Source organism: Phaethon lepturus, unplaced genomic scaffold, assembly GCF_000687285.1.
Source record: "Phaethon lepturus isolate BGI_N335 unplaced genomic scaffold, ASM68728v1 scaffold4944, whole genome shotgun sequence".
NCBI lineage: Eukaryota > Metazoa > Chordata > Aves > Phaethontiformes > Phaethontidae > Phaethon > Phaethon lepturus.
In genome coordinates, this window is record NW_010533842.1 from 58780 (window position 1) to 71340 (window position 12561).

General features: G+C 40.5%; 1 protein-coding gene across 1 annotated transcript in view; it reads right to left on the reverse strand.

The window, feature by feature from the left end:
- The window catches only part of TIAM2 (T-cell lymphoma invasion and metastasis 2), a 90485-nt gene that overhangs the window by 31695 nt on the left and 46229 nt on the right, over nucleotides 1-12561 (reverse strand). The window contains exon 13 of the mRNA XM_010285320.1: nucleotides 820-923. Within this exon, the coding sequence (XP_010283622.1) occupies nucleotides 820-923 (104 nt within the window). The remainder of the gene's footprint in view (nucleotides 1-819; nucleotides 924-12561) is intronic.

Below are 12561 nucleotides of genomic sequence, written 5' to 3' on the forward strand. Positions count from 1 at the left end.
ACTCATCAACAAAAGTAACAAAAACATTTCTGTTGTCAGAATGGCAATGCCATCACGACAGTAAAATCACAGCCACTGATCATGACAACACAACCTATGCTAGCAGCTGGGGGGTGTTCAAAACAACAGGCACTTGAGTTGGACACAAGTTGCAATTTGACTGACTCGAAGTAAAATGAACAAAAAATGGCTCTTTGACGACCAATGCATTCAAAGGTGGACGCTAATTCTGAGAGTCTCTGCCTCCTGACTGACTCAGTCCTGACTTGAGAGATCTGAGCATCCATCACTCCAGCTGAAATTAAACAGGAACTGCAGACTCATATAAATTCTCCAAATTAGAGAGTTGAAATCACTGGGGTCTCAAACACAACGCCTCTCAAAGTCTGCAGTCCAGTCTAAAACTACTGACATTAAGCGAGTGTTGCTATGGTCACTGCAATCTTAACAACAAGCCCTAGGAGTATCAGCAAAAAGAAAACCTTAACCAAACTGAACCAGTTAGAAAGCAGCAGCAGCTTTACTGTTCTCTGCAAAACTGGGTTCAAGCAATGCAGAAAGATGAATTTGGTATGTATCTGCCTGTTTGCCATTTGCACGCATCACGCTGTGGCTGGAGGTGCAGCGAGCTGTGCCGTAGATGCTGGCCTGTCAGAGTGACCTCAAGATAAGAAAACACTAAGTACAGCTAATATGCATGTAATCTTTTGCCAAATTAGTGCCATACATTAAATTCTTTCCCACAAAATGCAGAGCGTTAACACTACAGCACCACTGTCTTTTTGTTCATAAGGATTGTTATGCCACGCATGTTCTTACCCTGAAAGGTGGATCAGTCTTCTCCCTGTGTGGCACTTGGTCCAGAGTGCCATCAGTACTGCTCCTTTTCAAGCTGGATGTGACATCAGGCACATTACTAAAATCTGCACTCAGAAGAAAACAAATAAATAAATTAGAGGGTTAGAGGACAGGAACAGGAAAAGAATTTGCTTTTATCTCCAAATACTTTCAGTGACTGGTAGAATTACTGTAGGGGAAAAGAAGGAATACAAAATTTGTGATCCTCCCCACACCCCCCAGAAAATAACACAGGAGGTCAAAGCAAGGAGCAACTATGCCTGGAAACTCTGCTTTTCAAAACAGCAGATGGACATCTAAGACTGTCTGAAGCAACGCACATATTTGACCTACAAAAATAAACCTAACGCTCTTGCTAACATGCTTTCTAAGGTAGCATTATCTATAATCAGCACACTCTGTGCTGAGACAACCAGTGAGGACAATTAAATGCACCTAGTAGTTCTCCTTGGATGAGCACACTATTGTCTGACACAAATTCGTCCTGAATCCCTTAAAGATTTAAGAAGAAAAGAGAATTTTGCCTTTGAACAAACACCACAGCTCGTAATATGGACAAACCCCTTTGTTACTAGCAGTTTACCACTTTTACTAAGTTTGGAGTCCATGTACATAGTAGTTGGCACAATGCGAAAACTAGAGGCTTTGCCCTACTCTACCTATTGACAGATTGTAGCTTTCAATAACATTTATGTGTAAACTCAAGATCTATCCAACAATGCTGAACATTCATATAAAAATGATGGTTTTTCTCTTTACGTTTCCTCAACTGGCTGCTTAAAGCCTGCAGAGATATTTGCATGGAAATTCTAATTAAAACTCTTAGAAGTGAAGCAAATTTCTCTGATTTTTGATCTGCAGTATTATCAATCCAAGTAGCTGAATCATACAGCAGCCACCAAAAAAATAGTGAGGATTTTTAGCAACCTCAGATGATAAAGTAGTAATAAAATGAAGGGGTTTTTAATTTGCTGCTTTGTTCTCTAGCCTCTAAGCCTCTAGGGCATAATTCACACCACATTACCACATTTTCAAAGTCTGCCTCAACACCTACAAATGATGGAGATTTATTTTTAAGTGAAAGCTGAGATTCTCATTTAATCACTGACTCCTGCGACTGAGGTGGTAATTAAAAGAAATATCAATCATTTTGCAGTAAAATCATGAGTGTTAGCAATAATGAAATTGTGAAGGACAACAGTATCTCTCTGCCTGGGTGTTGCTGTTGCCCTGTCCCTGCAGAGCAGAACTAGCTCCTCTCAGCAAGAATTTGAGGCCCAAAAGAGCACCTTATAGCCCATAAGAAGCCTTCCTGGGAAGACAAAACATGGCAGACAGAGTTCATAGGAAAGCCAGAGAGACAGATACAAATAATTCAGCACAATGTCATCTTAATACTTTATTCTTCCATATGTTATTAAGATGGCTATGCCAAGCTTCGCATCAAGGTGACGCTTTCCACCTAAATGCCAAAGACTTGACTACTCTGCCACTTCCCTATCCTTGCAGAACCAAGGTCCTACCGCTTTTCTCCCCTCAAGCTTTTTTACCTTTGCCTCCAGGAGTCAGGTGTGCCTCCTGATATCTCAGAGCCCACATAACATGTGATATCCCAAGAGTTACCATCTTTGCAGACAAAACATATTTTATACCACTCCATCAAACAGCCACTCATCTTATTTAAGAACTTAACAAGGAGTCTGCAATGTCTATTTATTTTATTATGCTTTTACCTCTCTTCTTCCACCATGCCCAAATAATCTTCTCCTGCCCTCTGGACTTTTTAAAGTCATTTTAAGTCCCTCTTCTGTATATGGATCCGCATGAATGCCTACTGACTTCCACCACTGTCAAATCCTGGGTTCACAAAAGGTAAGCCAACGCCTAAACCATGAACTGACTTTTAAATAACATATTTTCTGGCAGGTTAGGTGATGTCAAGGATATAGTTTACCATTTGTGCTCTTTTTACTTGCCTTCTGGGTGTTAATGTGCTTCTCCCCCATACCTCCAAACAACATATACCTGTGAGAGATTTTGCAGTGGCAAAAAGATTTAGAGTTTGATCCCAGGTAGCTATCTAATGAGGAAAAAAACCTATACCTTTTCCCTGATTTTACAAGGAGACAATTAAACGTATTTGTCCTTTACAAAACAGGAAGTAAAGCTAACCTACGTAAGCAATTAAAAGAATGCATAAATGTAGGAAGAGGAAAATAAGGTAAAACAATCAGCACACAACATGAACGGGAGAAATCAGGATAACACCACCCAAAGTAGGCAAACAGAATATTATATTGCTTTGTCCAGATGATCTGTCTTTTCCTCCCTTCACCCTCATCTCTCTTCTTCCTTTGTCATCTATAGGGCTGTCAGAGGCAGGTCTATGTAGTCTTGCCCATTTTTACAGTGCTTGCTATTGGCAGAATGTGTTGCTGATGGTAGGTAGGGTAAGCAACACTACATGTTATTTTAAATAGTAAAAACTAAAAAAAGTTACACAGAAAGGATCCAAGGTGAAAAAGGACATCCTACTGCATGTTGTTTGCCAAACTAACCAGGGGAGGGAAGGAAGGAAGGATGTATGGCTTGCTGATCTGTTTAGCATCCATATCCTGTCTCCCTTTCCTTCTTTTACTGTGGAAGCAGACTTCCTTTGGATCTGCTCCTACAAACCATCAAACTATTCCCAAAGAGCACAGAGGCATTAACATCAGCTGCATAGCTAAAAAAACAAATGAAGGGGCAAAGAAAATGAGTATTACCTTAGAGAATGGGTAATTTCAAATGCAAAGCCTAAGGACATAAACACAGCAGCCAAGTTTAACATTGAAATTCTCTCTATTACTAGTACTAAATGGAAGGGCAGTAACAAGCCAAACCATACGAAATGTATTTTCTTTAAACATTCAAATTTGGATCTGAATTAGGGATTCTTATTACCAAAGAGGTTCAAAAGCAGTAATGTAAAACTGTCATCTTACAGGCTGGGTAACCACCATCCTTTCAGGCAAAAACTAGCAAGAAAACTGTAGAGAGTATGCACAGAATTAAGACAAATGTTACACTGTGCAAGTACAAAATCCTTCCATGACTAAGTCTGCCTATACAGCTCCATTACAGTAGCACATTTGATTTATTCTATTCACACACTTGTGATAAACCTGTCTGGAATAAAAAAGGGACTGATAATATTGGGTTAAACAACACTTGGTTTAAATCTTTTAACATAAGTTTTCTCTACTGCAGCGTACCTCTGTCATGTTTCCACACACACACACATACAGACACTCATGACTTGAAATGTGTACCACTTCTGTCTGGGAAGGACAGGAACCTCTTAAGCGGATAGCTGCTTCTGATCTAGCAAACAGAAGTGTCTCTAGACACTAAAATACAAAGTCAGCTTGTTGCAAACAAGAAGAATAGCAACCTCAGATAAATGCTAAAATTCTCAGAAAAGCACAGGGGAAAAATGCCGTTATGTGAACAGCTTAACTACACCATATGAAATGTGCACCAAACCTTCTTCTTGGTTTCTAGCAATGAACAATCAAGCACTAAGAACCTGCTCAGCACCTTCAGCTACCGACAGCATCACCAAAGAAAAATGCCATTACTCCTGCGATGTTGTGTCTTGCTGGCAGGCAGATGTGTGACTCACAAGAGAAATTACAATGTAACCACTAAAAACTGAAAGAAAGCATACTTCCTAAGTCATGCCCCTCACTACTCATCATTCAATTAAGAGTGGGCGCAGAGCGCATGGATGGCACAGTTGGTGAGAAAAACAAACACATACAGCACCTCTAAGAGCTCTGTACGCCTACAGGAATGCCTCTTCTCACGTCGCTGCGGTGATACACGTACAAGTGGTCAATATGGAAGTTATTCACGTGATTGTGAGTGGTGAGGTACAATGGAAACACATCCTCTAGCAGATGTGCGAGACAATAATAATCTGTGCTACAATCCCAGCCAAGAAACCAAAAGGAAATCAACTGGAAAACATCAACATCGACCATCCGGCAATTCATGTACCGTAAAGAAGCCATCAACAAATGCAAATGTCACTTATGTCTTTTTTTCTGTTTAATTAACAAAGAAGCCTTAATTACTTTCTAGCCAGCACTGCTCTTACCACTTCAGCCACTCACTGCAAAGGCAAAATTACCGTGAGGAGAAAGTAGGAACTGAGGATTCTGTTCCTTTTATAATTCTGTTTTTCATAGTACTTCAGAACGTGTTCCGTTTTAGATTTTTCTCACCAATTTCAAAAAATGCCAAATAATCATCACAATCATGTCAAGTGTTATCAAGTGTCAAGCACTATGTAGGCTGTGTAACCACCTCCTTTTTCAAACTACAGCAAGAGGGTGTGTTTCCACCTGCCACTCTACTAACAATGATAAATTGAGCAAAAAATCCCTTCCAGCTCTACATGAGAAGACAACACAGCAAAATTAAATGTACCCAAGACAAACTAAGACCACTGCAGGGCATCATTTTCAGCTCTAGCAGGAGCAGCAGTTCTGTGCATCACTTGATAACTATCCTCAGCAAGTAAAGCAGCACTCTGACAGGCACAGGCAGTCCTCACCTCGGTAAATATACACTGACTACACCAATATGGAAAATCACATTTCCATTCTGCAACATTTCTGAGATCGCAAAAAGAGTTTGCTTTGTATCAGAATGAAACCATATCCTTTTACATTGTGCTGTTTTACTTTTGCCAAAAGGATGAGAGACACCATAGAACAAAAAGAAGCAGCCTGGCACCAGGACATTCATCCATGATGTAGGAGAGAGAGGTGAAGTCTCCTGCTCTGTCACATTCAGGCAAGGAAACTGAACCTGGGTCTGTCTCAGCTAAGGTAAGATGCTTGATTAACAGCTAGTCTTTCCAGTATCCCCAACTGGATATCTTACCAGTATCCCCCAATATCTTACCAGTCTTTCCTGGTATCCCCAACTCCACTTACTGTACCACCAATGACTGGCCACAGCAAATAGATTCAGGCTCGAAAGCTCATGGTAAAGGTAGCCCATAGGACACAGCTGAGCTGGGCTGAACTCTGTCCTCAAGTGGGAAGAGTGAGGTAGGACAGCAATTAATGACTAGAAAATGACCATGCCTGAGGTGGGTGCAAACCCTCAGCAGAGGATTAAACTTTCTTTAGCTCTCAACGTTTAAAACCTGGCATATGAAATTGAAATTCAAGAGCAAGGATTTTAATAAATGGTTCGGCTCATGATGGGGAAAAGAGGATGATGCTACGCAGCTTGTGAACAACATGCAATAGCTGTATTTAAAGACGGAATGAGAACGTTGGGGAAATCTGATGTAGGAAACTATGGATCTGTGACCTACTTAGTAACCTAAGGCTTTCACAGTCAATTCAAGGAAAGAAAAATTAAAAATTTGGAGATAAATGGAGTATTATATACATACCGTATGGGTAAACAGACTGTGTCAAACTAACCTGACATCTGCCTTTGATAAAAGATGTTTTTAAAGACAAAGAACATTGGATAAACCCAACTTTCTGGCAACTAGTTTAAAGAAAAAAGAGAGGAAAAAAAAAAAGAAACCTTTATAATATCCCAAGGGAAATTATTAGCTAAAATGAAAGGGAGAGGAATTAAAACAAGGCAGAACTGGCTAGCAGGTACAATAACAATAGTTTGGTCTGAATGAACTTGTAGGCCTGGGAGAGGCTAAAGGGTAGATTTTGTCTAAGGGAGGCTTGGGGACCAATTTTACTTGATATTTTCATTATTTGTCTCAGCAAAGAAAGTACAATAGGAAGTACTCTGATTAAATACTCTAACCATTCAAAGTTAATACACAGCATTAATTAAGAGCACGCCTGGAGATGCAGAATGACCTTGAAGATGAAGCCACAGTCCCAGAATGAGATTGCATAGAACAAGGTTTCAGGGACCAGTAAGAACAATTCCTTCTATAACCTGCGGCTCACCAGTTGGAAACATGAAGAAAAGTGTGGGAAGTGTGGAGAAGGGGTTAACAACATGTAGTTGTGAGCTAGAGCTACTTAAGCAATGGTCAAGGCCAGCAGATACTGATCAGTTACAACATTGGCCAGGAATAAGTTTATGCTGGCAATTAGAAGATTGGCTTTCAACCACCACATGAATGAATTTCTGGAACAGGCTTACCTGGGAGCAAAGAACGCAAACAGTCTATCCTATTTTAAAAAAGGGTATGATAAATATACCAATAGGGTTGTTGAAATCCTCGACTAGCAGAGGACTGGACTCACTGAGTCTGGTAATTCCTTCCTATCCTAGGTTCTTCTGTCATCAAGGTAGCACAAATATTACACAGATGCTTAAATACAGCTGCACAGGCAAATAGGTGGCCAGAAGCCTCTGTCTGTTCAGTAGAGCACAAGAAATACTTTAAATTTAATTAGTGGTGGGGTGTAAAGATCCTGGTAAAGAGTGTTTATCACTAAGAGAATGCTTATATCACAAGTACATATTGGTGAGGAAGCCTAGACGGTTGTCCTACACCCCAGTCTCTTGCTGATTCCAGCTCAAATGATTATTATTAATTCTAGCGGTTACTCTGCTGCAAACCGATCTTTCTCTTGTTCGTAGCTCTCTGGCACTTGAGAGGGAAATGATGCTCTCATTTCCCGTCCTCTCTGCTGCAGTGTTTAATCTGCAGTAGTTAAGACGCTTCAGATATGGCAACACACACAGAGAGCTTCAAGCAGTTATGATAGGCTTGGTCTAGTCTGTAAAAGACAGATACTCAAAACTCCGATCGGAGCATTTTTAAACACTGGTATTGTCCAGTGATTTCAGATAGAGGTTGCAAAACAGCAATAAAGTGGGTATCAACTTATTTCTGAGAATACTAATATGAATTTTAGCTTGAAAAAAAAAATAGAAGCCATAATTATAAGGAATTATAGGAGGTCTGGTCCATCCACAAGGAAAGAATGTATTCAATATTTTCACTAATTCCCAAATGCTCTAGAAACTCCTAATAAAACACCACACGGCCAATCTTCATCATATATGATATTCTCTCTCTCCCCATTACAGAGATTTTCTGTAACACAGCTGCATGGTTTAGATGGAAATGAGATATTACATTTGGGTAAAAAGGTTAAGCAAGGTGTACGGAAAGCTGCATTTTTCATTGTTGTGTGAATTCTCCAGACTGATCAGTTAATTATGATAAGCTTGCAGTTCCCATATTCTTCTAGCCAATGTTACTATCAAGAGAAAAGTAAGCTTCCAAGCAAAGATAACAAGTATTTCCAAAATCCCTGGTGCAAATAATACTAAAGTCTGAGCCAACTCTCAGAAAGGTACAAAGCCTTGGTGGTCTTAATGCCTTCAGTCTTACTGAAAAACAGGGAGTGGTAGGCGAAGCATTCCAGCACTGCCTGGAAAAGTGAAGGATCAGTGTAGTGAACTCTAAAAATGGTCCCTTGGAGGCTAGTACTCAACTTCAGTTAAACAGTTCAGCCTGGCAGGTAGCACGCATGTGCTTATTTCTTTTGGTCTGATACAACTAAATATATTTCAAGTTTTCAACAGTATATTTACTCTTTTGTAATGAAGTTAAAAAATAGGTATGTAAGCATTTCCTTCTGTATCCTTTGCCTTTCTGAAAGACTTCAAGAAATATCTTTCAAAAAGTAACAGTTGATCTGAAGGAATTTATAGAATGGCTTTCAAGAGACATTCCCACAATCTTTATTAAAGAATGCATCCAAATTTCACCAGAGAGATATGAAGGGTTCTGGGTTCACTAGTTCAGTTATGAATAACTTGTATGTCTTGCTTATGCAAGGATCAGACCTTCCAGTTCTTTGGCTCCTGTTATCCCCTGGGATCAGCATGGAGGGGGCACTCAATGGCTGGCATCCAGGACAGAGCTCATTCAATCTCTGCAGCCCTTTAAGTTTCTGTCTAGGTTGCAAAGAGCACATTAACTGTGGTCAGGAAGGAGAAAAGCAAGAGAGTTCTGGGAGGAGAAGACAAACTCCCATGGAAGATTCATTAACTGTCCCACAACAGCCATTTGCACTGGAGAAATTGCTAAAAAAAGTGAGGAGTGTCTAGAAGATGAGGTGTGTGGATAAATCTAGCTAGGAAGGTTTACTAGAGCTGTGATACCAGAGGACACTGGAGTTGCTCCAGGGTTTCCATCATGAAGGCCCAGCTCTGGAAACATCAGGAGGAGTTTGGAGGCATGCAGGTCTTTAAGAAGGACTTAATACAAAGCAGTTTTTTTCCTCCAAACCCCCTTTGGCCAGAGAAAGATGGTTATAAATTTGGTGATGCTGAAAAAAATTTAAAGCCTGTAACACTACAATGGTCCAGCTCAAGTGACATGTGGAGAGCTAACTTCCACCTAGGAAAAGTGCACTGAAAAGTCCTACTTTACCTCAGGCTGTTGATCTATTTCCTCTGCATGTCACAGCAGCAAATAAATAAACAAATAAATGTTTTGCACTCTTACATCCTATGAGCCTCGACGTATGAAAAATAACTGCTACAGACTAAGCTTATTCATAAGGAGTTTTTACAGCCATATTTGATTTCTAGTCCAAAAGCTGTCTCCAGGTAGCTTCTGCACTACAGAAACAGATCTAAGAGAAGGCAGGTAGGTTGCAGCACAGATGAGAAATATTCACTGAAATACATCATATCCTCTGCCACTTCAAGCTGAAAGCCAAAGCAATTTGTTTCACCTTTCATCTTCACTGGGGTTCTCTATGAATCTGGGCAAACGACTGGGGTACCAGGGACCCTAAGTGCAGATTCTTATTAATGTCCAATTAAGTTTTCCAGAACTATGGGAGTGTTCATGCTAGCTCAATTCAGTAATTTTAACTGGAACTGATGTAAGTTTTTAACTACGGCACAGTGCCAGTTCAGTTGTTTCCCCACAGCTGGTACTCACAGGTGAGTATTACTACTTAAAACATTCACACTCCAATGCTGGAGCAAATTCAAAACAATTTGTGGGCAGTAACTGTGGTCATTCACCGTACGGTGGTTGGCAGCTTTCATGCTGCTTTAACCAAGAGTTACAAAGATAGTGAAATACCAAATTTATTACCAATTCAAAAACTCCTTCCTCTTTTTGCCTAGGAAATTTTCAAGTTCTTCTGAAAGCTTTTGACCTAACTTCAGATATCAACTAGCTCAAATTCTTACTGCTAAATTAACATGTATACAATAGCATACAAGTAACTTCAGTTTCTAGAAAACTAAAACTAAACATGTTAGAGAAACACAAATAAAATGCAGTGGATTTTAATAATTCAGAAATTTCTTAATCTGTGCAAGATACTTTGGCTTTTATCACTTCTTGTTGTCCTAGGCATTTTGTAACCTATTTTGGGACTGGCTGGAAGGTACATTCTCGGCTTAGCTTCAAGGCTGCAACAACTGACTATTTGGCATAGCTAGAAACTTCGTTTGGGAATTCATTCAAGATGTTAAATATGGAAGAAAATTAGCATGCAGCTGTCATAACATCAGTCTTCCTAGATAGGGTTCTTAAACACAGAATTAACAGATGCCTGTCACTGACAAGACTAATTGTTACCAAACAAGACATGCAATTATAGGCCAGACAAGAAGGTTCCCTGCATGGCCCCTCTCATCCATATGTTTTGGATTCAGGGAGCAGAATATGAAACATCAGAAGGTGCTCTACATGCTTCCTGAAGGACAATGCAACCAGGCTGCTTCCTTTTGTAGATCTGATACTGCCTAGATGAAGAGAAACTCTTGCTTCTGGCTAGGGTCTGAAATGCTCAAGCAGAACAAGTCTCTCCTTTGTTCTCATCCTTCAGTGAGGAAAGTGACGCTTCTCCTTTAAACACTCCACATTTTCATCTTTAGAAAAAGCCACTATGTTCATGCAAATATTCTTGTATTATACAGCTTGCTTAAGACATGTTGGGCCACATGCTGAACAGTGGCTTAGCTCCAGTCAGCCACCTACTTCTGCAAGTGTGACTTTCTGTAGGCTGCTTTATGCTCTCTTTTCTTTTTTTCTAAATATCTGCAGAAATATCCATTTTGAAGCTGGAGCAGAGTCCTTTAGATCCCTTGGGAGTTCCTTTGTTGGTCAACTGTTCATCGTGAAGCAAAGCAATTTGACTCATTTGTTAATTCAGTAATCAACAGGAGATACAAATTAGCAACGTAACAGGAAATAGCTGCCTGCACTCCTGTAGCAATGCCTGATTAGCCCCTGCACATCAATGATAGGTTTTTACAGGGTTATTTAACTTTCTAAACTTTCTCTGTCCAAGTATCTGCCAGTCAGACAACTGTTCAGGCTTTTCAGTGTTTTAAGTTTTTAAGTGTTAACACTTCACACTGGTTTCTCAAATTGTTACCCAAACACATTCATTTCTTAAGTGCATAACAAATGCCTTCTTAGATACAGTCTCACTGGTGGCCAGTGTTAACCGTAGCTAGTGCATCACCCTTCTATTCCAGCTGAACAACTGGAGATGTGTGGCTGCAGCACGGAGGAGGAAGAGACAGCAGAGCCCATGTTGGGTGGCCACCATCCTCTGTAAGTGTCAGCAAAGGCTGCTGCCCACTGCCGCCCTTAGGTCTTCCAGGCTGGGAACGCCAGACATGCAGGGATGCTGCCAATACCTCCTCTCCCGCCTTCTGCTGCTACTGAGGGATTGCTTGCATAGGATGGCTTTGGCCATTTTCCGAGGTCATCTGCACCAAGGACTGTTGGAAAGCAAATGGAGCTGGCCCTGCCCAGGTACCAAGTGTACCACCTTAGCAGCACATTTTCTCCTCCATCTCAGATTCATAGGCGCAAAAGTAATGAAAACAGAAAGGCGAAAAAGGGGGGGAAAAAAAAGTTACTTAATAGTTTAGCAAGAATCTGTGGCTAGCTTAGACAGTTTTTTATGATTACTCAACCTACCTTACCTCTGTGAAATACAAGACAAACTAGCTGTTTGATGTGTTTTAAATTATGCCTAAGGCACTGGTCTACATGTAAATGTCTCTAACTTTATCATCATTAACAAATCTCCTTGCTGACCATATTGTCACTCTACAGGATTCAGTAGGATGGGCAGTGTCATGATTTATGCCTACATATTGCCACTGAGACAGAATATGCAGCTCCACAGGGTTTAATGGAGTTTACACCAGGAAAAAACAATTTGGCCCACTGACTTCACAGGGATTAAATCATAGCAGCACTTAGCAAAGCAGAACAGAACACAAAAAAGAGCATTTAAGGCTGTCCCATTTTATAGCATAAACAATCTCTTAATTTGCAGCATATGCATCTAGCAGGAAGCCAACAGGACAGTTTGTCAAGTGCCAGCAAGAGCTCATTAAACCACCACTCTTGGGAAACACTCTGTATTGCAAAACACGCAGTAGGCAACAAGTGATCCTATGGATCCAGCTTCTGAGGAGGCAAAAGCTTTCTTTGAATTAACCTCCACACTCCTACAGTCCCAGATACTGTCACAGGCCAGACTTAGTCTCTTCTCACTGATTCACAAAAGCGCAGGACAAAGACACTTGCGTTAAAGGCACACAAATAGCTGGAGCAGAAGCCAATGTACCACGGTTGCCCAAGACTACTGTAAACACACCCCTCACCTCTGAGCTTGCTTTGATGAACAGCCACTGCATGTCCTATCACATCTA